This window comes from Hevea brasiliensis, chromosome 5 (genome assembly GCF_030052815.1).
Source record: "Hevea brasiliensis isolate MT/VB/25A 57/8 chromosome 5, ASM3005281v1, whole genome shotgun sequence".
NCBI classification, from domain to species: domain Eukaryota; kingdom Viridiplantae; phylum Streptophyta; class Magnoliopsida; order Malpighiales; family Euphorbiaceae; genus Hevea; species Hevea brasiliensis.
In genome coordinates this window covers 29,480,215-29,507,506 of record NC_079497.1, presented here as the reverse complement: position 1 = coordinate 29,507,506, position 27,292 = coordinate 29,480,215, and the positions used below count along the sequence as shown (strand labels likewise).

Below are 27,292 nucleotides of genomic sequence, written 5' to 3'. Positions count from 1 at the left end.
TATTCAACCTTTATATATGCCTTGATTAACACCACTATTTTAAATTAACTAGTTACATGACACTACATGCCGACAGAATTTATTTAATTTGGCAACCACATCTCCCCACATACACATGGCATCCTCTTTGGCAACTGCTGAAGTCGAAGCCACTACCACAACTATCATTACATTGACCTCCCATAACCCTTATATTATTGGGGTGGCCTTCCCTCGCAGTGGTAACATGGGCCTCCCCCACATCCTTTATAACATTCCATAAAACATGGTGGCGGTGCTGGCAGTTCACAGCAGTGGTAACATGGGCCTCCTCCACACCTTTATAACATTCCATACAATATAGTGGGGGTGGCCTTCCCTCGCAGTGGTAACATGGGCTAGGCCTCCCCCACATCCTTTATAACATTCTAGAAAACATGGTGGCGGCGGTGGCAGTCACAGCAGTGGTAACATGGGCCTCCTCCACATCCTTTATAACATTCCATACAACATGGTGGCAGCGGCGGTGACCTTCCATAGCAGTGGTAGCATGGGCCTCCCCCACTTCCTTTATAGCATTCCATACAACATTGTGGTGGTGGCCTTCCACAGCAGTGGCAACATGGGCCTCCCCCACATCCTTTACGACATTCCGTACAACATGGTGGCAGCGTTTGCGGTGACGTTGATGACGATGATGACGACGGTGACGTTGGTGGCATTGGCGGCGGTGTCTTTATGCCAACACACTGGACAGAATCACCACCTTTGCAGCAGATAATTTTCTTGATCTTTTCAGGACTGTAGCACACCACAATGATGTTCACTGTGTTAGCCTTCTCATCATATATCTGATTTTGAATTTCTCTTATACATGAGGCCATCAAAATCACAAAATATATATAACTCAGTCACTTTCCTTCAAGCAAATAGGAAGAATTAATTTTTAATATATTAATATTAATTAGTACATGGAGAAATCAATTAAGACAGACTCACAAGGAATTTTACAGAGCATTTTCTTGATTTTCTTGCAGCATTTATTGCAGCTAAGATCGACCTTAATCACCATTGTAACTTTCTGCAACATAGTAAACTTAATTTCAATCATATAATATAATAAACTTACCTTAATCACCATTGTAACTTTCTGCAACATAGTAAACTTAATTTCAATCATATAATATAATAAACTTAATTTAATTACAGCAATTACTTTCCACTTTCCACAATGCTAATGCTAAAAGAAGAAGGTTGAAACAGAGAGGTATCCAATTAATCAACAAGTAAAATAACGCACCACCACAAAGCCAGATAAAATGATGGTAAAGAGATTAAAAAAAACAAAAAAAGGCAATGAGACCCACGCGCGTACCTCCTCTGCCATGGCTGTGGTGGAAAATACTCTGAGATCTGAGGTTGATTAAGATGATGATATAAAATGGGTAGCTGATGACTATTCTTCAAGAAATGAAATGAAATAAAACGAGAGTGAGAGATCATAATTGAAAGATAAAATTGACTAAAATTGACCAACTAATATGAAAGTGATACACACTCGTTGACAAGTTAAAATCACTCGTTTTAGATAATAAAATGGTTGGTACAGTGATTGCGCAAAAAATGAAAATAATGAAGTTGGCTTACTACCAACCTTTTGTCTGATTACTGAATCAGTAAAAATAAAGGGTCGTTTAAAGATTTAAGATTTAACCAAAATTAAATTGAAATTTAATTGATATGTTATTAAATAAATATTAATTATATATTATATAATTATTAATCTCTTAATAATAATAATAACACATTGCTATAATTATTAATTTAATATATTTGGCAGATCTTCTTAAAATAAAATTAATTATATTTAAATTGGAATTTTTAAAAATAATATAAAATTTTGAATTAAATTTTATATTTAAATAATTGTATTTTATTGGCAAATTAGACATCCCACAGCACAGCGAAGCATAGTTGAAAACGTGGCATTATCAGGCTTTAACTCCTCTTTCAAGCATGTCATCAAACAGCTTCGCTGCTCTATCTAAATCCTTGCACTACCTAAATCCTTTCATGGTTACATTGTAAGTAGTAGCCTTCCGATCAAAATTGAGTCTCTTTGTAAAAAAATTGGAGAGAAGAGAAAAGAAAATAAAAGAAATTGGATTTCTCCAAAGAAAAGAAATTGGATTTATCTAGTTTCTTTTGTTTGGACAATAAGCAAAGGAGAGAAAAGAAGAGGAAGGAGGAGAAGAGAGAGACCTGATTTTCCCAATTTTATTATTTCTCTCTAAATATTTTCCTCAAAATTGAAGGGAAACGAGAGGGAATGCGAGAATAATGCTTACAATTATTTAAATATCTTTATTCCATAATCAGACATTAAAAAATAAGGATAAAATAGTTATTTACCTTTTCTAAGAGTGAAATTATATTTCTCTTTTATTTTAATAATTAATCCAAATAACACAAAGGAAATTATATTTATTTTATTTTATTTTATTTTCTCTTTATTTCTCTTTTTAATTTCTTATCATTTCTCTTGCACGGTTAAGGATCTAAACAAGGGGTAAGAGTAAGAAATGTAGTTTCCAGGTTGGACACTGATAGGTTTAATTAGTGAGTGGTGTATTTGCTTGACATTTGAATTGGCTTCAAGCAGACGTATTTGTAGAAATTTCATCCACTACCGCACTTGAAGTTAATAATAAAAAATAATGATTCATCTATTTTTTTTTACTTTTTTTAAATAATTATAAAAATTTGAAGTAACATCAAATAAAAAAAAAGACAAATTAAAAAGTTTTCTCTACATATTTGTGTAAAATTTTAAATCAATTGAAAAAAATAAAAATAAAAGTTCTTAATTGTATTTCTCAATGAAGTTTTAACTATTTCTTCAATGCTACTTTTTGCCTTTTTCTCCTCATCATGTTCACAAGAATCACAAATTTTCCTTCTCTCATCTCTCCTTTATTTATTTATTTTTTCATTCTCTGTTAGTTGGTTGTCCTCTTTTTCCCCTCACTTTTGAAAGAAACGCAGTACAATTATTTTGAATATAGATGGAATTTTGTTCAAGAGCTTGTCAATCACTTTATTGGGATGAATATCAAATTGCCTTTTAGTATAGCATGCTTAAATTCAAATGATTCATTTTCATCTTTGAATATTTGATAAAGAAAAATTAATTCATCTTGCTCAATGTTATCCATGTGACTTTTTTATATGGAATTAATGTCACTTGAAATTTTCTTTTTAATGAAAATTATGAAAACTCAATTGTTGAATCGAATTGGGGATCAATTAAATTTTTTAGTGATTATCGAGAAAGATAAATATGATAACATTGATAACAAAGTGATCATACAATACTTCCAAAAAATGAAAACTCATAAAAAAATTTATAAATTTAATATTATAGTGAGAATTTGTTGTTTTATGAAATTATTTTCTATTAATTTTTATTCTATTCTTGTTAAATATAGAAAATTTGTATGCATTATTTTTTTTTTCTCAATTCATAGTTTATTATTATTATTATTATTATTATTATTATTATTATTATTATTATTATTATTATTATTATTTCATTTGAAATGAGTAAAATATTTTTTTGATGCCATTGACTAATTTCCTAGCTTTGCTCCTCAGAGGATTCACTACAAAACAAAAATGGTTAGGAAGCCAAGGGGAAATTAATCCTTGGCACTTTGAAGCTTAAATTAGCAAAGTGAAATTGTATGTATTTGAGGGAAAAGAGAGTGAGTTAGAATGTCATACCTTATCCCTTTTATAAGGGAGTTTTATTTGCCATGAAGTAAGTGTCAGACGAGTGGCCTAATGGATTTTTCTTGCTTAGACCCAGTCCATCATTGACTCAAAATACAAAATCTATAGTGGGACCTACCAAGTAAATATATTAATTCTATATATTTGTATCTTAGGTCCATAATGGATCAAGTCTAGGCAAGAGTTCTCGTGGCCCAACTTGTTCTTTTATGCATGCATTTATGCTTTGAAGTAAGTGTTGCTTTTTCAAGTTGTAATGGGTATAATAATTTTTCACAAAGCTTAAGATCTATCTTTTGATAATTTCAAAGATGGCTTGCAGTTCATATTCTATGGTCATCTACGATCTCCATTGGTCATGCCTTAATGGAGTGTGGTCATTCAAGGAAATGGCAATATACCTTGTATATTCTAGGTCAATTAAACGACCTTCAAAGGTCTCTCATGATTTCAAGGTCGTTTGATATTTATGTCATACATATCATTGATGACAACACCACTATTGTAAATTAACCAGTTACATGACACGACATACCGAGAGAATTTATTTAATTTGGCAACCACATCTCCCCACATACACATGGCATCCTCTTTGGCAACTGCTGAAGTCGAAGCCACCACCACAACTATCATTATATTGACCTCCCATAACCCTTATAGTATGGGGGTAGTCTTCCCTCGCAGTGGTAACATGGGCCTCCCCCACATCCTTTACATCATTCCATAAAACATGGTGGCGGCGGTGGCAGTTCACAACAGTGGTAACATGGGCCTCCTCTACATCCTTTATAACATTCCATACAACATGGTGGCGGTGGTGGTGACCTTCCATAGCAGTGGTAGCATGGGCCTCCCCCACTTCCTATATAGCATTCCAAACAACATGGTGGTGGTGGCCTTCCACAGCAGTGGCAACATGGGCCTCGCCCACATCCTTTAGGACATTCCGTACAACATGGTGGCGGCGACGGTGGCGGCGACGGTGCCGGTGGTAGTAGCAGTAGCAGTGACAGCGGCGGCGGCGGTGGCGGTGGTGGCGGCGGCGGTGGCGGCGGCGGTGGCGACGGTGTCTTTATGTCAATACACTGGACGGAATCACCACCTTTGCAGCAGATAATTTTCTTGATCTTTTCAGGACTGCAGCACACCACAGTGATGTTCACTGTGTTAGCCTTCTCATCATATATCTGATTTCGAATTTCTCTTATACATAAGGCCATCAAAATCACAAAATATATATAACTCAGTCACTTTCCTTCAAGCAAATAGGAAGAATTAATTTTAAATATATTAATATTAATTAGTACATGGAGAGATCAATTAAGACAGACTCACGAGGAATTTCACAGAGTATTTTCTTGATTTTCTTGCAGCTAAGATCGACCTTAATCACCATTGTAACTTTCTGCAACATAGTAAACTTAATTTGAATCATATAACATAATAAACTTAATTTAATTACAGCAATTGCTTTCCACTTTCCACAATGCTAATGCTAAAAGAAAAAGGTTGAAACAGAGAGGTATCCAATTAATCAACAAGCAAAATAACGCACCACCACAAAGCCAGATAAAATGATGGTAAAGAGATTAAAAAAAAAAAAAAGGCAATGAGACCCGCGCGCGTACCTCCTCTGCCATGGCTGTGGTGGAAAATACTCTGAGATCTGAGCTTGATTAAGATGATGATATAAAATGGGTAGCTGATGACTATTCTTCAAGAAATGAAATGAAATAAAACGAGAGTGAGAGATCATAATTGAAAGAAAAAATTGACTAAAATTGACCAACCAATATGAAAGTGATACACAGACGTTGGTAAGTCAAAATCAGTTAATAAAATGGTTGGTACAGTGAATGCGCAAATAATGAAAATAATGAAGTTGGCTTACAACCAACCCTTTTGTCTGATTACCGAATCACTACAAATAAAGGGTCGTTTAAAGATTTAAGATTTAACCAAAATTAAATTGAAATTTAATTGATATGTTATTAAATAAATATTAATTATATATTATACAATTATTAATCTCTTAATAATAATAATAATACATTGCTATAATTATTAATTTAATATATTTGGCAGATCTTCTTAAAATAAAATTAATTATATTTTAAATTGGAATTTTTAAAAATAATATAAAATTTTGAATTAAATTTTATATTTAAATATTGTATTTTATTGGCAAATTAGACATCCTACAGCACAGCGAAGCATAGTTGAAAACGTGGCATTATCAGGCTTTAACTCCTCTTTCAAGCATGTCATCAAACAGCTTCGCTGCTCTATCTAAATCCTTGCACTACCTAAATCCTTTCATGGTTACATTGTAAGTAGCAGCCTTCCTATCAAAATTGAGTCTCTTTGTAAAAAAATTCGAGAGAAGAGAAAAGACAATGAAAGAAATTGGATTTCCCCAAAGATAAGAAATTGGATTTATCTAGTTTCTTTGGTTTCGACAATAAGCAAAGGAGAGAAAAGAAGAGAAAGGAGGAGAAGAGAGAGATCTGATTTTCCCAAATTTACTATTTCTCTCTAAATATTTTCCTCAAAATTGAAGGGAAACGAGAGGAAATGCGAGAATAATGGTTACAATTATTTAAATATCCTTATTCCATAATCAGACATTAAAAAATAAAGGCCAAATAGTTATTTACCTTTTTTAAGAGAGAAATTATATTTCTCTTTTATTTTAATAATTAATCTAAATAACACAAAGGAAATTATATTTATTTTATTTTAATTTTATTTTCTCTTTATTTCTCTTTTCAATTTCTTTTCATTTCCCTTGCTCGGTTAAGGATCTAAACAAGGGGTAAGAGCAAGCAATGTAGTTTCGAGGTTGGACACTGATAGGTTTAATTAGTGAGTGGTGTGTTTGCTTGACATTTGAATTGGCTTCGAGCAGACGTTTTTGTAGAAATTTCATAAACGACCGCACTCGAAGTTAATAGTAAAAAATAATGATTCATCTATTTTTTTTTTTACTTTTTTAAAATAATTATATAAAATTGAAGTAACATCAAATAAAAAAAAGGCAAATTAAAAAGTTTTCTCTACGTATTTGTGTAAAATTTAAAATCAATTGAAAAAAAAAATAAAAGTTCTTAATTGTATATCTCAATGAAGTTTTAACTATTTCTTCAATGCTACTTTTTGCCTTTTTCTCCTCAACATGTTCACAAGAATCACAGCTTTTCCTTCTCTCATCTCTCCTTTATTTATTTATTTTTTCATTCTCTGTCAGTTCGTTGTCCTTTTTTTCCCCTCACTTTTGAAAGAAACACAGTATAATTATTTTGAATACAGATGGAATTTTGTTCAGGAGCTTGTCAATCACTTTATTGGGATGAATATCAAATTGCTTTTTAGTATAGCATGCTTAAATTCAAATGATTCATTTTTCATCTTTGAATATTTGATAAAGAAAAATTAATTCATCTTGCTCAATGTTATCCATGTGACTTTTTATATGGAATTAATGTCATTTGAAATTTTCTTTTTAATGAAAATTATGAAAACTCAACTGTTGAATCGAATTGGGGATCAATTAAAATTTTTAGTGATTATCGAGAAAGATAAATATGATAACAATGATAACAAAGTGATCATACAATACTTCCAAAAAATGAAAACTCATAAAAAAAATTTATAAATTTAATATTATAGTGAGAATTTGTTGTTTTATGAAATCATTTTCTATTAATTTTTATTCTATTCTTGTTAAATATAGAAAATTTGTATGCATTATTATTTTTTTTCTCAATTCATAGTTTATTATTATTATTATTATTATTATTATTATTATTATTATTATTATTATTATTATTTCATTTGAAATGAGTAAAATATTTTTTTGGTGCCATTGACTAATTTCCTAGCTTTTCCCCTCAGAGGATTCACTACAAAACAAAAATGGTTAGGAAGCCAAGGGGAAATTAATCCTTGGCACTTTGAAGCTTAAATTAGCAAAGTGAAATTGTATGTAATTGAGGGAAAAGAGAGTGAGTTAGAATGTCATATCTTATCCCTTTTATAAGGGAGTTTTCTTTGCCATGAAGTAAGTGTCAGACGAGTGACCTAATGGATTTTTCTTGCTTAGACCCAGTCCATCATGGACTCAAAATACAAAATCTATAGTGGGACCCACCAATTAAATATATTGATTCTATATATTTATATCCTAGGTCCATAATAGATCAAGTCTAGGCAAGATTTCTCGTGGCCCAACTTGTTCTTTTATGCATGTATTTATCCTTTTAAGGAAGTGTTGCCTTTTTTAAGTTGTAATGGGTATAATAATTTTTCACAAAGCTTAAGATCTATCTTTTGATAATTTCGAAGATGGCTTGCAGTTCATATTCTATGGTCATCTACGATCTCCATGGGTCATGCCTCAATGGAGGGTGGTCATTCAAGGAAATGGCAATATACCTTGTATATTCTAGGTCAATTAAATGACCTTCAAGGGTCTCTCATGATTTCAAGGTCGTTTTATATTTATGTCATACATGTCATTGATGATAACACCACTATTTTAAATTAACTAGTTACATGACACTACATGCCGACAGAATTTATTTAATTTGGCAGCCACATCTCCCCACATACGCATGGCATCCTCTTTGGCAACTGCTGAAGTCGAAGCCACCACCACAACTATCATTATATTGACTTCCCATAACCCTTATAGTATGGGGGAGACCTTCCCTCGCAGTGGTAACATGGGCCTCCCCCACATCCTTTATGACATTCCATAAAACATGGTGGCGGCGGTGGCAATTCACAGCAGTGGTAACATGGGCCTCCTCCACATCCTTTATAACATTCCATACATCATGGTGGTGGCGGCGGCGGTGACCTTCCATAGCAGTGGTAGCATGGGCCTCCCCCACTTCTTTTATAGCATTCCATACAACATGGTTGTGGTGGCCTTCTACAGCAGTGGCAACATGGGCCTCCCCCACATCCTTTACGACATTCCGTACAACATGGTGGCGGCGTTGGCGATGACGTTGATGACGATGATGACGTCGGTGACGTTGATGGCGTTGATGACAATGATGACGACGGTGACGTTGGTGGCATTGGCGGCGGTGTCTTTATGTCAATACACTGTACGGAATCACCACCTTTGCAGTAGATAATTTTCTTGATCTTTTCAGGACTGCAGCACACCACAGTGATGTTCACTGTGTTAGCCTTCTCATCATATATCTGATTTTGAATTTCTCTTGTACATAAGGCCATCAAAATCACAAAATATATATAACTCATTCACTTTCCTTCAAGCAAATAGGAAGAATTAATTTTTAATATATTAATATTAATTAGTACATGGAGAAATCAATTAAGACAGACTCACGAGGAATTTTACAGAGTATTTTCTTGATTTTCTTGCAGCATTTCTTGCAGCTAAGATCGACCTTAATCACCATTATAACTTTCTGCAACATAGTAAGCTTAATTTCAATCATATAATATAATGAACTTAATTTAATTACAGCAATTACTTTCCACTTTCCACAATGCTAATGCTAAAAGAAGAAGGTTGAAACAGAGAGGTATCCAATTAATCAACAAGCAAAATAACGCACCACCACAAAGCCAGATAAAAAGATGGTAAAGAGATTAAAAAAAATAAAAAAAGGCAATGAGACCCACGCGCGTACCTCCTCTGCCATGGCTGTGGTGGAAAATACTCTGAGATCTGAGGTTGATTAAGATGATGATATAAAATGGGTAGCTGATGACTATTCTTCAAGAAATGAAATGAAATAAAACGAGAGTGAGAGATCATAATTGAAAGATAAAATTGACTAAAATTGACCAACAAATATGAAAGTGATACACGCACGTTGATAAGTCAAAATCACTCGTTTTAGATAATAAAATGGTTGGTACAGTGAATCACTAAAAATAAAGGGTCGTTTAAAGATTTAAGATTTAACCAAAATTAAATTGAAATTTAGTTGATATGTTATTAAATAAATATTAATTATATATTATATAATTATTAATCTCTTAATAATAATAATAATACATTGCTATAATTATTAATTTAATATATTTGGCAGATCTTCTTTAAATAAAATTAATTATATTTTAAATTGGAATTTTTAAAAATAATTTAAAATTTTGAATTAAATTTTACATTTAAATAATTGTATTTTATTGGCAAATTAGACATCCGACAGCACAGCGAAGCATAGTTGAAAACGTGGCATTATCAGGCTTTAACTCCTCTTTCAAGCATGTCATCAAACAGCTTCGCTGCTCTATCTAAATCCTTGCACTACCTAAATCCTTTCATGGTTACATTGTAAGTAGTAGCCTTCCTATCAAAATTGAGTCTCTTTGTAAAAAAATTGGAGAGAAGAGAAAAGAAAGTAAAAGAAATTGGATTTCTCCAAAGAAAAGAAATTGGATTTATCTAGTTTCTTTTGTTTGGACAATAAGCAAAGGAGAGAAAAGAAGAGGAAGGAGGAGAAGAGAGAGACCTGATTTTCCCAATTTTATTATTTCTCTCTAAATATTTTCCTCAAAATTGAAGGGAAACGAGAGGGAATGCGAGAATAATGCTTACAATTATTTAAATATCCTTATTCCATAATCAGGCATTAAAAAATAAGGATAAAATAGTTATTTACCTTTTCTAAGAGTGAAATTATATTTTTCTTTTATTTTAATAATTAATCCAAATAACACAAAGGAAATTATATTTATTTTATTTTCTCTTTATTTCTCTTTTCAATTTCTTATCATTTCTCTTGCACGGTTAAGGATCTAAACAAGGGGTAAGAGCAGGAAATGTAGTTTCCAGGTTGGACACTGATAGGTTTAATTAGTGAGTGGTGTATTTGCTTGACATTTGAATTGGCTTCGAGCAGACGTATTTATAGAAATTTGATCCACGACCGCACTTGAAGTTAATAATAAAAAATAATGATTCATCTATTTTTTTTTTTACTATTTTTAAATAATTATATAAAATTAAGTAACATCAAATAAAAAAAAGACAAATTAAAAAGTTTTCTCTACATATTTGTGTAAAATTTTAAATCAATTGAAAAAAATAAAAATAAAAGTTCTTAATTGTATGTCTCAATGAAGTTTTAACTATTTCTTCAATGCTACTTTTTGCCTTTTTCTCCTCATCATGTTCACAAGAATCACAGCTTTTCCTTCTCTCATCTCTCCTTTATTTATTTATTTTTTCATTCTCTGTTAGTTGGTTGTCCTCTTTTTCCCCTCACTTTTGAAAGAAACGCAGTACAATTATTTTGAATATAGATGGAATTTTGTTCAAGAGCTTGTCAATCACTTTATTGGGATGAATATCAAATTGCCTTTTAGTATAGCATGCTTAAATTCAAATGATTCATTTTCATCTTTGAATATTTGATAAAGAAAAATTAATTCATCTTGCTCAATGTTATCCATGTGACTTTTTTATATGGAATTAATGTCACTTGAAATTTTCTTTTTAATGAAAATTATGAAAACTCAATTGTTGAATCGAATTGGGGATCAATTAAATTTTTTAGTGATTATCGAGAAAGATAAATATGATAACATTGATAACAAAGTGATCATACAATACTTCCAAAAAATGAAAACTCATAAAAAAAATTTATAAATTTAATATTATAGTGAGAATTTGTTGTTTTATGAAATTATTTTCTATTAATTTTTATTCTATTCTTGTTAAATATAGAAAATTTGTATGCATTATTATTTTTTTTCTCAATTCATAGTTTATTATTATTATTATTATTATTATTATTATTATTATTATTATTATTATTATTATTATTATTTCATTTGAAATGAGTAAAATATTTTTTTGATGCCATTGACTAATTTCCTAGCTTTGCTCCTCAGAGGATTCACTACAAAACAAAAATGGTTAGGAAGCCAAGGGGAAATTAATCCTTGGCACTTTGAAGCTTAAATTAGCAAAGTGAAATTGTATGTATTTGAGGGAAAAGAGAGTGAGTTAGAATGTTATACCTTATCCCTTTTATAAGGGAGTTTTATTTGCCATGAAGTAAGTGTCAGACGAGTGGCCTAATGGATTTTTCTTGCTTAGACCCAGTCCATCATTGACTCAAAATACAAAATCTATAGTGGGACCTACCAAGTAAATATATTAATTCTATATATTTGTATCTTAGGTCCATAATGGATCAAGTCTAGGCAAGATTTCTCGTGGCCCAACTTGTTCTTTTATGCATGCATTTATCCTTTGAAGGAAGTGTTGCCTTTTTCAAGTTGTAATGGGTATAATAATTTTTCACAAAGCTTAAGATCTATCTTTTGATAATTTCAAAGATGGCTTGCAGTTTATATTCTATGGTCATCTACGATCTCCATGGGTCATGCCTCAATGGAGTGTGGTCATTCAAGGAAATGGCAATATACCTTGTATATTCTAGGTCAATTAAACGACCTTCAAAGGTCTCTCATGATTTCAAGGTCGTTTGATATTTATGTCATACATGTCATTGATGATAACACCACTATTGTAAATTAACCAGTTACATGACACGACATACCGACAGAATTTATTTAATTTGACAACCACATCTCCCCACATACACATGGCACCCTCTTTGGTAACTGCTGAAGTCGAAGCCACCACCACAACTATCATTATGTTGACCTCTCATAACCCTTATAGTATGGGGGTGGCCTTCCCTCGCAGTGGTAACATGGGCCTCCCCCACATCCTTTACATCATTCCATAAAACATGGTGGTGGCGGTGGCAGTTCACAGCAGTGGTAACATGGTCCTCCTCTACATCCTTTATAACATTCCATACAACATGGTGGCTGTGGCGGTGACCTTCCATAGCAGTGGTAACATGGGCATCCCCAACTTCCTTTATAGCATTCCATACAATATGGTGGTGGTGGCCTTCCACAGCAATAGCAACATGGGCCTCCCCCACATCCTTTACGACATTCCGTACAACATGATGGCGTCGGCGGCGGCGGCAACGGAGGCGTCGACGTCGGCGGCGGTGGAGGCATCGACGTCGGCGGCGGTGGAGGCGTCGACGTCATCGTCGGCGTCGGTGGCGGCGGCGGTGGCGGTGTCTTTATGTCAATACACTGGACGGAATCACCACCTTTGCAGTAGATAATTTTCTTGATCTTTTCAGGACTGCAGCACACCACAGTGATGTTCACTGTGTTAGCCTTCTCATCATATATCTGATTTCGAATTTCTCTTATACATAAGGCCATCAAAATCACAAAATATATATAACTCAGTCACTTTCCTTCAAGCAAATAGGAAGAATTAATTTTTAATATATTAATATTAATTAGTACATGGAGAGATCAATTAAGATAGACTCACGAGGAATTTCACAGAGTATTTTCTTGATTTTCTTGCAGCATTTCTTGCAGCTAAGATCGACCTTAATCACCATTGTAACTTTCTGCAACATAGTAAACTTAATTTGAATCATATAACATAATAAACTTAATTTAATTACAGCAATTGCTTTCCACTTTCCACAATGCTAATGCTAAAAGAAGAAGGTTGAAACAGAGAGGTATCCAATTAATCAACAAGCAAAATAACGCACCACCACAAAGCCAGATAAAATGATGGTAAAGAGATTAAAAAAAAAAAAAGGCAATGAGACCCGCTCGCGTACCTCCTCTGCCATGGCTGTGGTGGAAAATACTCTGAGATCTGAGCTTGATTAAGATGATGATATAAAATGGGTAGCTGATGACTATTCTTAAAGAAATGAAATGAAATAAAACGAGAGTGAGAGATCATAATTGAAAGAAAAAATTGACTAAAATTGACCAACTAATATGAATGTGATACACACACGTTGATAAGTCAAAATCACTCGTTTTAGATAATAAAATGGTTGGTACAGTGAATTCGCAAATAATGAAAATAATGAAGTTGGCTTACAACCAACCCTTTTGTCTGATTACCGAATCACTAAAATTAAAGGGTCGTTTAAAGATTTAAGATTTAACCAAAATTAAATTGAAATTTAATTGATATGTTATTAAATAAATATTAATTATATATTATATAATTATTAATCTCTTAATAATAATAATAATAATACATTGCTATAATTATTAATTTAATATATTTGGCAGATCTTCTTAAAATAAAATTAATTATATTTTAAATTGGAATTTTTAAAAATAATATAAAATTTTGAATTAAATTTTATATTTAAATAATTGTATTTTATTGGCAAATTTGACATCCCACAGCACAGCGAAGCATAGTTGAAAACGTGGCATTATCAGGCTTTAACTCCTCTTTCAAGCATGTCATCAAACAGCATCGCTGCTCTATCTAAATCCTTGCACTACCTAAATCCTTTCATGGTTACATTGTAAGTAGTAGCCTTCCTATCAAAATTGAGTCTCTTTGTAAAAAAATTTGAGAGAGGAGAAAAGAAAATAAAAGAAATTGGATTTTTCCAAAGAAAAGAAATTGGATTTATCTAGTTTCTTTTGTTTGGACAATAAGCAAAGGAGAGAAAAGAAGAGAAAGGAGGAGAAGAGAGAGATCTGATTTTCCAAATTTTATTATTTCTCTCTAAATATTTTCCTCAAAATTGAAGGGAAACGAGAGGAAATGCCAGAATAATGGTTACAATTATTTAAATATCCTTATTCCATAATCAGACATTAAAAATTAAGGGCAAAATAGTTATTTATCTTTTTTTAAGAGAGAAATTATATTTCTCTTTTATTTTAATAATTAATCCAAATAACACAAAGGAAATTATATTTATTTTATTTTATTTTATTTTTTCTTTATTTCTCTTTTCAATTTCTTATCATTTCCCTTGCCCAGTTAAGGATCTAAACAAGGGGTAAGAGCAAGCAATGTAGTTTCGAGGTTGGACACTGATAGGTTTAATTAGTGAGTGGTGTGTTTGCTTCACATTTGAATTGGCTTCGAGCGGACGTTTTTGTAGAAATTTCATCAACGACCGCACTCGAAGTTAATAACAAAAAATAATGATTCATCTATTTTTTTTTTTACTTTTTTAAAATAATTATATAAAATTGAAGTAACATCAAATAAAAAAAAGACAAATTAAAAAGTTTTCTCTACGTATTTGTGTAAAATTTTAAATCAATTGAAAAAAAAAAATAAAAGTTCTTAATTGTATTTCTCAATGAAGTTTTAACTATTTCTTCAATGCTACTTTTTGCCTTTTTCTCCTCAACATGTTCACAAGAATCACAGCTTTTCCTTCTCTCATCTCTCCTTTATTTATTTATTTTTTCATTCTCTGTCAGTTGGTTGTCCTTCTTTTCCCCTCACTTTTGAAAGAAACACAGTATAATTATTTTGAATACAGATGGAATTTTGTTCAAGAGCTTGTCAATCACTTTATTGGGATGAATATCAAATTGCTTTTTAGTATAGCATGCTTAAATTCAAATGATTCATTTTTCATCTTTGAATATTTGATAAAGAAAAATTAATTCATCTTGCTCAATGTTATCAATGTGACTTTTTATATGGAATTAATGTCACTTGAAATTTTCTTTTTAATGAAAATTATGAAAACTCAACTGTTGAATCGAATTGGGGATCAATTAAAATTTTTAGTGATTATCGAGAAAGATAAATATGATAACAATGATAACAAAGTGATCATACAATACTTCCAAAAAATGAAAACTCATAAAAAAAATTTATAAATTTAATATTATAGTGAGAATTTGTTGTTTTATGAAATCATTTTCTATTAATTTTTATTCTATTCTTGTTAAATATAGAAAATTTGTATGCATTATTATTTTTTTTCTCAATTCATAGTTTATTATTATTATTATTATTATTATTATTATTATTATTATTATTATTATTATTATTATTTCATTTGAAATGAGTCAAATATTTTTTTGATGCCATTGACTAATTTCCTAGCTTTGCTCCTCAGAGGATTCACTACAAAACAAAAATGGTTAGGAAGCCAAGGGGAAATTAATCCTTGGCACTTTGAAGCTTAAATTAGCAAAGTGAAATTGTATGTAATTGAGGGAAAAGAGAGTGAGTCAGAATGTCATATCTTATTCCTTTTATAAAGGAGTTTTCTTTGCCATGAAGTAAGTGTCAGACGAGTGACCTAATGGATTTTTCTTGCTTAGACCCAGTCCATCATGGACTCAAAATACAAAATCTATAGTGGGACCCACCAATTAAATATATTAATTCTATATATTTATATCTTAGGTCCATAATAGATCAAGTCTAGGCAAGATTTCTCGTGGCCCAACTTGTTCTTTTATGCATGTATTTATCCTTTTAAGGAAGTGTTGCCTTTTTTAAGTTGTAATGGGTATAATAATTTTTCACAAAGCTTAAGATCTATCTTTTGATAATTTCGAAGATGGCTTGCAGTTCATATTCTATGGTCATCTACGATCTCCATGGGTCATGCCTCAATGGAGGGTGGTCATTCAAGGAAATGGCAATATACCTTGTATATTCTAGGTCAATTAAATGACCTTCAAGGGTCTCTCATGAATTCAAGGTCGTTTTATATTTATGTCATACATGTCATTGATGATAACACCACTATTTTAAATTAACTAGTTACATGACACTACATGCCGACAGAATTTATTTAATTTGGCAACCACATCTCCCCACATACACATGGCATCCTCTTTGGCAACTGTTGAAGTCGAAGCCACCACCACAACTATCATTATATTGACTTCCCATAACCCTTATAGTATGGGGGAGACCTTCCCTCGCAGTGGTAACATGGGCCTCCCCAACATCCTTTATAACATTCCATAAAACATGGTGGCGGCGGTGGCAATTCACAGCAGTGGTAACATGAGCCTCCTCCACATCCTTTATAACATTCCATACAACATGGTGGTGGCGGCGGCGGTGACCTTCCATAGCAGTGGTAGCATGGGCCTCCCCCACTTCCTTTATAACATTCCATATAACATGGTGGTGGTGGCCTTCCACAGCAGTGGCAACATGGGCCTTCCCCACATCCTTTATGACATTCCGTACAACATGGTGGCAGCGTTGGCGATGACGTTGACGACGATGATCACGACGGTGACGTTGATGGCGTTGATGACAATGATGACGACGGTGACGTTGGTGGCGTTGGCGGCAGTGTCTTTATGTCAATACACTGTACGGAATCACCACCTTTTGCAGTAGATAATTTTCTTGATCTTTTCAGGACTGCAGCTCACCACAATGATGTTCACTGTGTTAACCTTCTCATCATATATCTGATTTTGAATTTCTCTTGTACATAAGGCCATCAAAATCACAAAAAATATATAACTCAGTCACTTTCCTTCAAGCAAATAGGAAGAATTAATTTTTAATATATTAATATTAATTAGTACATGGAGAAATCAATTAAGACAGACTCACGAGGAATTTTACAGAGTATTTTCTTGATTTTCTTGCAGCATTTCTTGCAGCTAAGATCGACCTTAATCACCATTGTAACTTTCTGCAACATAGTAAGCTTAATTTCAATCATATAATATAATAAACTTAATTTAATTACAGCAATTACTTTCCACTTTCCACAATGCTAATGCTAAAAGAAGAAGGTTGAAACAGAGAGGTATCCAATTAATCAACAAGCAAAATAACGCACCACCACAAAGCCAGATAAAATGATGGTAAAGAGATTAAAAAAAATAAAAAAAGGCAATGAGACCCACGCGCGTACCTCCTCTGCCATGGCTGTGGTGGAAAATACTCTGAGATCTGAGGTTGATAAAGATGATGATATAAAATGGGTAGCTGATGACTATTCTTCAAGAAATGAAATGAAATAAAACGAGAGTGAGAGATCATTATTGAAAGATAAAATTGACTAAAATTGACCAACTAATATGAAAGTGATACACACACGTTGATAAGTCAAAATCACTCGTTTTAGATAATAAAATGGTTGGTACAGTGAATGCGCAAATAATGAAAATAATGAAGTTGGCTTACAACCAACCCTTTTGTCTGATTACCGAATCACTAAAATTAAAGGGTCGTTTAAAGATTTAAGATTTAACCAAAATTAAATTGAAATTTAATTGATATGTTATTAAATAAATATTAATTATATATTATATAATTATTAATCTCTTAATAATAATAATAATAATACATTGCTATAATTATTAATTTAATATATTTGGCAGATCTTCTTAAAATAAAATTAATTATATTTTAAATTGGAATTTTTAAAAATAATATAAAATTTTGAATTAAATTTTATATTTAAATAATTGTATTTTATTGGCAAATTTGACATCCCACAGCACAGCGAAGCATAGTTGAAAACGTGGCATTATCAGGCTTTAACTCCTCTTTCAAGCATGTCATCAAACAGCATCGCTGCTCTATCTAAATCCTTGCACTACCTAAATCCTTTCATGGTTACATTGTAAGTAGTAGCCTTCCTATCAAAATTGAGTCTCTTTGTAAAAAAATTTGAGAGAGGAGAAAAGAAAATAAAAGAAATTGGATTTTTCCAAAGAAAAGAAATTGGATTTATCTAGTTTCTTTTGTTTGGATAATAAGCAAAGGAGAGAAAAGAAGAGAAAGGAGGAGAAGAGAGAGATCTGATTTTCCAAATTTTATTATTTCTCTCTAAATATTTTCCTCAAAATTGAAGGGAAACGAGAGGAAATGCCAGAATAATGGTTACAATTATTTAAATATCCTTATTCCATAATTAGACATTAAAAATTAAGGGCAAAATAGTTATTTATCTTTTTTTAAGAGAGAAATTATATTTCTCTTTTATTTTAATAATTAATCCAAATAACACAAAGGAAATTATATTTATTTTATTTTATTTTATTTTTTCTTTATTTCTCTTTTCAATTTCTTATCATTTCCCTTGCCCAGTTAAGGATCTAAACAAGGGGTAAGAGCAAGCAATGTAGTTTCGAGGTTGGACACTGATAGGTTTAATTAGTGAGTGGTGTGTTTGCTTGACAATTGAATTGGCTTCGAGCATACGTATTTGTAGAAATTTCATCAACAACCGCACTCGAATTTAATAATAAAAAATAATGATTCATCTATTTTCTTTTTACTTTTTTTGAATAATTATATAAAATTGAAGTAACATCAAATAAAAAAAAAGACAAATTAAAAAGTTTTCTCTACGTATTTGTGTAAAATTTTAAATCAATTGAAAAAAAAAATAAAAGTTCTTAATTGTATTTCCCAATGAAGTTTTAACTATTTCTTCGATGCTACTTTTTGCCTTTTTCTCCTCAACATGTTCACAAGAATCACAGCTTTTCCTTCTCTCATCTCTCCTTTATTTATTTATTTTTTCATTCTCTTTTAGTTGGTTGTCCTTTTTTTCCCCTCACTTTTGAAAAGAAACACAGTATAATTATTTTGAATACAGATGGAATTTTGTTCAAGAGCTTGTCAATCACTTTATTGTGATGAATATCAAATTGCTTTTTAGTAGAGCATGCTTAAATTCAAATGATTCATTTTCATCTTTGAATATTTGATAAAGAAAAATTAGTTCATCTTGCTCAATGTTATCCATGTGACTTTTTATATGGAATTAATGTCAATTAAATTTTCTTTTTAATGAAAATTATGAAAACTCAACTGTTGAATCGAATTGGGGGATCAATTAAATTTTTTAGTGATTATCGAGAAAGATAAATATGATAACATTGATAACAAAGTGATCATACAATACTTCCAAAAAATGAAAACTCATTAAAAAAAAATTATAAATTTAATATTATAGTGAGAATTTGTTGTTTTATGAAATTATTTTCTATTAATTTTTATTCTATTCTTGTTAAATATAGAAAATTTGTATGCATTATTATTTTTTTTCTCAATTCATAGTTTATTATTATTATTATTATTATTATTATTATTATTATTATTATTATTATTATTATTATTATTATTTCATTTGAAATGAGTAAAATATTTTTTTGATGCCATTGACTAATTTCCTAGCTTTGCCCCTCAGAGGATTCACTACAAAAGAAAAATGGTTAGGAAGCCCCGGGGAAATTAATCCTTGGCATTTTGAAGCTTAAATTAGCAAAGTGAAATTGTATGTATTTGAGGGAAAAGAGAGTGAGTTAGAATGTCATACCTTATCCCTTTTATAAGGGAGTTTTCTTTGCCATGAAGTAAGTGTCAGACGAGTGGCCTAATGGATTTTTCTTGCTTAGACCTAGTCCATCATGAACTCAAAATACAAAATCTATAGTGGGACCTACCAATTAAATATATTGATTCTATATATTTGTATCTTAGGTCCATAATGGATCAAGTTTAAGCAAGATTTCTCGTGGCCCAACTTGTTCTTTTATGCATGCATTTATCCTTTTAAGGAAGTTTTGCCTTTTTTAAGTTGTAATGGGTATAATAATTTTTCACAAAGCTTAAGATCTATCTTTTGATAATTTCAAAGATGGCTTGCAGTTCATATTCTATGGTCATCTACGATCTCCATGGGTCATGCCTCAATGGAGTGTGGTCATTCAAGGAAATGGCAATATACCTTGTATATTCTAGGTCAATTAAACGACCTTCAAGGGTCTCTCATGATTTCAAGGTCGTTTGATATTTATGTCATACATGTCATTGATGATAACCACAGCATCTTACTGTAACATTCTACCACCTAAACCACTCAAAATGTTACAAACAAATTCATCACTTAGGTTTTTTGAATCTAAAGCCTCTACATTAACAAGAGAAGCATACCTAGTGTCATAGGATCTTTTCACAAGCTGTGAAGCTCTGAGGCTATTGGGATTGAACCAAGCATAGGATTCTGAAATGGAAGTTCCCCTTTTGCCATCTGGGCATTGGAAATTTGCATCTTGTGTACCTTCTTATGCAACTTGGTCTTGCAAATAGAAAAGAGTGATTCAGATAAAGGTTATTGACTGAAGCGAAAAAGAGGTAAGTCTAGAAGAAAGGTTGAAGTATCTTGGTTTAGGATCTCTAAGATAAGATAGAATTGCAAAGAGGTTGATAGAGAGAGGATGGATATTAATAGAGATGATATGCCATCTCTCTCATTGTTTGTTGTCCTTGTACAAGATTTTGGCTTTGGTTACTGAAACAAGGGAAGATGACATAGAGATAGACCTTATAACATATGCAAAGATCTTGCGATTTGAGTTTTTAAATTTTAAGATATTAACCTTGGGCCACACATACTAGTCTAATAAAAGCAAATGTTTTTTAATATTACCTCATGTTATGAAAGAAATTAATCTATTAAAATTGTAATAAACTAATAAAAAAATTACAAAAAAGTACCCTGTGATTTCAGGTAATTTTCACTTTAAGGTCTGAAGTTTACTTTGTGACAGAGTAATACTAGACATTTATGCGCCATTAGCAAATGATGTCTTTTCATTTAACGCCAATTAACATATTTGATGTGGCATTTAAAAATAATTTTAACTATTTCAAAATCATTTTTTAATAATTAAAAATTAAAAAAAAGTAACAAGTCTTTGTGTTTAGAGATGTATAGGGTTCTACATGGGGCCACAAACTGTTCTCATTTTTTATGTTATGGCATGTAAAGACGATGAAATAAGAACAATAATATCGACATTCGTCTTGTATCCATTTACTACCATTAAGTTGTATTTTCTATTTTCTTTATCACTTGAGCCTGTGATTTTAGGATGAGAACTCTTATTATATCTCTATCTCAATGCTGTCTCTAGGAGTACAAAAAAATTAATATTTTCCAATATGAATTTTGAAGGATGGCATAAGTCCCCTAAAGGCAACAAGTGTCCTCCAATGGTTAGGCACCAATTGGGCAATGCACACATTGAAGAATTCCAAAACTTCAACATAAAAGCAGTTAAGAGACAGATGCAAGCCAGCCCTGAACGTCTCCTCATATATCACAAAGAAGTTAGGACATGAGATAGGATTGTGCACCTTAAAATCCTCCTACACATGATGAAATATATACCCATCTAGCATGTCATACTTTTGCAAGTTTGAATGAATAACAGGATGCTTCAATTTCATTCGTATCAATGCAATTGAACAACTATTGTCAGTTAGCCTAGCTGGTACCTTTCTGCTTGATCTGCTAGCCCCAGTCGGGTGTTCAACCTATTGCCCACCCCCAACTGAAGGGTTACACTCTGGCTCGCCTATAAGAGGATGACTACTTTCAGCTTCATCAGGCACCCATTCGAATGTAACCATAGTCACCACCGAGTCAACAATCAGTCCATCGCTTGAAGAGGTTAGTGCATAAGCATTGCTGGGTATTTCTTGAGAGTCTTCAGGAGATTCATAATAAGAAAAGAATAATAAATTACCTTAAAACAAATTTCAACAAAAAAATGATGTAAATTTCCAGCGAGAATCCAAGAACAAAAGAAGGATTGGCCAAAAGCTCTCAAAATCAAAATCAAGATAAAAAAAATGAAATAAGAAGGGAATTTCCCCTCAAGCATATATAAGTGGTCATTTAATGACCTCAAATATTGAGAAGACACTTAAGGAAGCCTGAAAGTCTAAGAACCATTAGACTCCTTAGACATGAAATACCCTGTTCGCAAATCACATCATGATGAGGTTACACCATCACCACCATTCATTTAAAACTTCCTGTTGACCCCACAAGCTCAAAGGAGCATAGATTTTGATGATACCAAAACTCAACTAGAATCAAACTAATATTGTTTTAAGTGTTGTGCATCTCAAAGAAAAAGTCACAAGGATTTCATGATGGATTCGTGCTTTTGAAGAAAGGATGACATTCTAAGGATAACACAGGACGAATAAAAGGAGATAAAAGAAGAAAAGGCTACCTTCTAAGGCTGCATTGAAAATCAGAATTGAAGGTACATATAGTATAGAAGTTAAGTTTTATTTTTAGGATTACTTGTGAAAAGAATTGAGGAGTAAAAGTCAATGATGCTTATTTTCAATCCCTCAAAAGATTTTTCTTTTAAATATCATTATTGGCCTAAAAAGTGTTTGACTATGATTTGGTGTAAAGTTTTAAAGTCTTGAATGTTATGCAGAAAAGTTTTCCTGGTATGCTAACTGGTTTGCTACTTATTTTAGTATGCTAACTGGTTTACTATTTTCTCAAGTATGCTAACTGTCTCAACTCTGCACAACATCGCAGAAAACGACAAAATAACGGCTATTTTCTTGAAATTCGTATCTGTAACGTTCAAATGAGTTCTCCAATGGTAAAAAATGTTCCAAAGCTATAAATACACCTACCTTTAGCCATTTTGCACTTAATGAAAGTCTCTCCACTGTTCAAAATCATAAAAGCTTTAATTCAAAGTGCTCAAAGTATTTTATTGCTCATCATTGGCTTATTTACTCAACTCTTCTTTATAGATTCTATTGTATTGAGTGAGAGTGAGTTTTAAACACATTATTATCATTTATGAGAGGTCATTCAAGCACCTAGTGAAGCTTGGTTGTGAAAAGTGTTTGGGATAACACTTGGTAGAAGTGTGAAGCTACTTTTAAAAGCTTTGGTGAGAAGATTTGTAAAGGGCTTCTTGTCTCTTGCCTTTAAAAGAGAAGAATAGTGAAGTGAAGACTCAAAGTGAGATCTTTGAGAGAGTGGATGTAGGCTAGTTGAAGCCGAACCACTATAAAAATTTCAGTGTTCATTTTCTCAACCCTTGCTCTTTACATTTATGCAATTTAACTTTATGATTGATATGATTTTGCTGATATGAAAATTGAGGCCACTTGCTGGGAATCTTGCTGCAATCTGAGAAAATCAGTTTACTGCTAAATCTGCTTTTACTGCTAAATTTGCTGATATCTGATTTAATCTGCTTGTTGTTTGATCTGCTGTCAGTTAGTATATCTGGTATACTACTCTGGTTGCTGTGTTAAAAACTTATCCAGATCACTGATATCTCTGCTGAATATTGATATAATTTGTTAGATCAGTATACTGATTGCATATAGCCTAACTTTGAATCAACTTGTCAATAGAGTTGTATTGTTCATATTTCACATTAGTCAATTGAGTTGAACCTAGCTGCAATTTTCAAAGGTTTTGAGCAAGAACCGAAAATTGTTTTTAAAGTCCAATTCACCCCCCCTCTTGGACATATTTTGGGACATCAATTTGGTATCAGAGCTTGTCTCTCTTGCTTGAGGATTAAACCCCTTAAAGTGATCCTTACACATGGCTAGTTCATCTAGAAACTCTGCTGGTATACCTGCCCCCTTAGCTGAAGGTTATTCCATCACTAGACCACCACTTTTTAATGGCACAAATTATTCTTTTTGGAAAACTAGAATGAGAAACTTTATACAATCTGTTGACATTGATGCATGGAGAATAATTAAAGATGGTCCTTATATTCCTTATAAAACCAGTGAAGGAACTGTACAAATTCCTAAAGCTGAAGTTGAATTTGATGATAATGATTGGAAGAAAATTTCTACAAATGCCAAGGCTATTAACATTCTTCATTGTGCTCTTGATATTAATGAGTATAATCGTATTTCAGGATGTCAAACTGCAAAAGAAATTTGGGACAAACTAGAAGTCACATATGAAGGAACTGATGTGGTGAAAGAGTCAAAGGCAAACCTCCTCATCCTTAATTATGAGTTGTTTGAGATGAAACCTGGTGAAACTATTGCTGAGATGAGTACCAGATTTATAGATCTTGTCAATCTACTTAAAGCTCTTGGAAAGAAATTTGAGGAACAAGAGCTTGTAAAGAAAATTTTGAGGTCTCTTCCAAAGACGTGGGAAGCAAAGACTACTGTTATTCAAGACACCAAGGATTTCAGAAAATACACCTATGATGAGCTAATTGGTTCTCTCATTGTACATGAGATGATCTATAAGAAAGATGAGAAAGAAGGTGATCAAAAGAAAAAGAAAGGTATAGCCTTCATATCCGAAAAGGTAGATGAGAAAAAGAAAAGTGTTGCTCTTAAAGTTAGTTCAAGTGATGATTCAAGTGCTTCAAGTGATGATGATGAAGATATGGCTATGATAGTCAAAAGATTCAAAAGAGCATTTAGAAAAGGTGGAAGCAAATATAAGAAGTTCACAAAGAAATACGCTCCAAAGACTCCAAATCATCCAAGTGAAATAGTTTGTTATGAGTGTAACAAACCAGGCCACATTAAGCCAAAGTGTCCTACATTAAAAAAGAAAAACAAGTTTAGAAAGGATAAAAGTAAAAAGGCAATGGCAGCAACATGGAGTGATAGTGACTCTTCATCAAATGATGAAACAAGTGACAAAGAAGCTGCAAACACTTGTATGATGGCAATTGAAGAAAAAGGTGAAAGCTCACACATTGAAGATAGTGAAAATGAGGTAAATCTTGAACTTTCTAATGTTGATGAATTAGAACTTGCATTTGTGAAAACATATGATAAATATAGAACTTTAAAAAGAAATGCAAAATTATAGTTCATGAAAATTGTGCTTTAAAATCAGAAAATATATCCTTGAGTATGGCTTCAAAGGAAAATGAATTTTACAAATCACAAATGAAATTATTTAAGGAAGTTAATGATGAGCTTCAAAGATAAAAAGAAGTGTGTGAACAACTTCTTGAGAAAAACAGAATTCTTGAGGCAAAAGTTGAGTCTTTGACAAAAGATTTAACTAAGTTTATAAAAGGAAAAGAAACACTTGATATACTTTTTGGGAATCAAAGATCCACAAATGAAAAATCTGGAATTGGTTATGATGGATTTATGAAGTATGGAAAATACAAACAATTTTTTGTTAAAGCTACATCCTTTTTCTCAACCAAGTATTACATGCTTTTATTGTAATCATAAAGGTCATATGATTAATGCTTGTCTTATTAGGAAAGGAACTTTTAAGGCAAAGAAAGTATGGGTGCCTAAAGGAACCCTACCTAATGTTACTAACACTCAAGGACCCAAAGTTGCTTGGGTACCTAAGAACAGTTAACTGATTTCAGGTCTGCCTAAGGAGTATGCTGGAAACAGAACATTGGTACATTGATAGTGGCTGCTCTAGGCACATGATAGGAAATAAAGATTCTAAATTCAAAGAATTCGAATAATGATGAGCTTGAATCAAAAGAACTAGTGGAGGATGATCAAAATGACAAAGAAGAAGAACTCCCTTGCTCCATAAATGTTGAAATTCAAGAAGACTCCCAACCAAATGTAGAAGAACTACAAATTGAGGAACCTCAACATCAAGATATTCCACAAGAATGGAGGTACCATAGAAATCATTCCAAAGATGACATTCTTGATAGTCCATCACAAAGAATAATGACAAGAGCTCAACTTAGAAGATATTTTGGCAATGTTGCTTTTGTTTCTCAATTGAACCCAAAACATATGATGATGCTCAAAATGATGAAAATTGGCTTTTTGCTATGCAAGAGGAATTAAATCAATTTGAAAGAAACAAAGTGTGGACACTTGTTCCTAAACCTAAAAAGCATTATGTTATTGGAACTAAATGGGTATTTAGGAATAAGATGGATGAAAAAGGACATGTAGTTAGAAATAAAGCTAGACTAGTAGCTCAAGGATACAACCAAGAGGAAGGTATTGATTTTGATGAAACCTTTGCTCCGGTTGCTAGAATTGAAGCTATTAGAATGTTATGTGCATTTGCTTGTTTTAAGAATTTCATGCTTTATTAAATGGATGTTAAAAGTGCATTCTTAAATGGATACATTGATGAAGAAGTTTATGTAGCTCAACCTTCTGGTTTTGAAGACCCTCACTTTCCAAATCATGTTTACAAGCTTACTAAAGCTCTCTATGGTTTAAAGCAAGCTCCTAGAGCATGGTAAGAGAGACTTAGTAAATTTTTGCTTCAAAATGATTTTAAAAGAGGAAAAGTGGATACTACTCTTTTCATTAAGAAACTAGGAAAAGACATGCTTATTGTGCAAATCTATGTAGATGATATTATTTTTGGTGCTATTAACCATTCTCTTTGTAGAAAATTTTCAAATATGATGAAAAGTGAATTTGAAATGAGTATGATGGGTGAACTTACTTTCTTCCTTGGATTGCAAATTAAACAAATGAGAGATGGAATTTTTATAAATCAGTCCAAGTACATAAAGGATATGCTAAAGAAGTTCAAAATGGAAGATATGAAAAGTATCGGAACTCCCATGAGCTCAACAATTAAATTGGAGAGAGATGAAAAAGGTAAAGAGGTAGATAACAAACTTTATAGAGGTATGATTGGTTCTTTACTCTACTTGACAGTGTCTAGACCAGATATTCATTTCAGTGTATGTTTATGTGCAAGATTTCAATCATGTCCAAAAGAATCTCATCTTGTAGCAGTTAAGAGAATTTTTAAATACCTCATTGGCACTCACAACATTGGCTTCTGGTATCCAAAATGTGAATCATTTGATCTTATTGGTTATAGTGATTTAGATTTTGCTGGTAGTAGACTGGACAGAAAAAGCACTTCTGGAACTTGTCAATTTCTAGGTAATGCATTAG

General features: G+C 32.1%; 3 protein-coding genes and 1 pseudogene across 4 annotated transcripts; all 4 read right to left on the bottom strand.

Annotated features, from left to right (window-relative positions):
- Positions 1 to 1,366, bottom strand: LOC131180223 (protein PYRICULARIA ORYZAE RESISTANCE 21-like; annotated as a pseudogene).
- Positions 1,367 to 4,161: 2,795 nt separating this feature from the next.
- On the bottom strand, positions 4,162 to 5,546 carry LOC110669152 (leucine-rich repeat extensin-like protein 3). 2 transcript variants are annotated; one of them, XM_058147161.1, is made up of 3 exons: positions 5,400 to 5,546; positions 5,107 to 5,176; positions 4,162 to 4,972 (listed from the first exon to the last, which is right to left on the bottom strand). In XM_058147161.1, exons 1-3 carry the CDS (start codon positions 5,409 to 5,411, stop codon positions 4,488 to 4,490), a joined length of 567 nt encoding a protein of 188 aa, XP_058003144.1. In that variant the 5' UTR covers positions 5,412 to 5,546; the 3' UTR covers positions 4,162 to 4,487. The 2 variants fall into 2 exon arrangements, with proteins under 2 accessions (XP_058003144.1, XP_021686349.2); XM_021830657.2 differs by lacking the exon at positions 5,400 to 5,546 and having other exon boundaries at positions 5,107 to 5,382.
- Positions 5,547 to 8,184: 2,638 nt separating this feature from the next.
- LOC131180101 (uncharacterized) lies at positions 8,185 to 9,543 on the bottom strand. Its single transcript, XM_058147714.1, has 4 exons — positions 9,444 to 9,543; positions 9,137 to 9,218; positions 8,831 to 9,002; positions 8,185 to 8,784 (listed from the first exon to the last, which is right to left on the bottom strand). Exons 1-4 carry the CDS (start codon positions 9,453 to 9,455, stop codon positions 8,349 to 8,351), a joined length of 702 nt encoding a protein of 233 aa, XP_058003697.1. The 5' UTR covers positions 9,456 to 9,543; the 3' UTR covers positions 8,185 to 8,348.
- A 2,696-nt stretch (positions 9,544 to 12,239) lies between these two features.
- On the bottom strand, positions 12,240 to 17,288 carry LOC131180100 (uncharacterized). Its single transcript, XM_058147713.1, has 6 exons — positions 17,198 to 17,288; positions 16,964 to 17,063; positions 16,537 to 16,931; positions 13,443 to 13,492; positions 13,139 to 13,220; positions 12,240 to 13,004 (listed from the first exon to the last, which is right to left on the bottom strand). Exons 1-6 carry the CDS (start codon positions 17,286 to 17,288, stop codon positions 12,511 to 12,513), a joined length of 1,212 nt encoding a protein of 403 aa, XP_058003696.1. The 3' UTR covers positions 12,240 to 12,510.
- Positions 17,289 to 27,292: the final 10,004 nt, after the last annotated feature.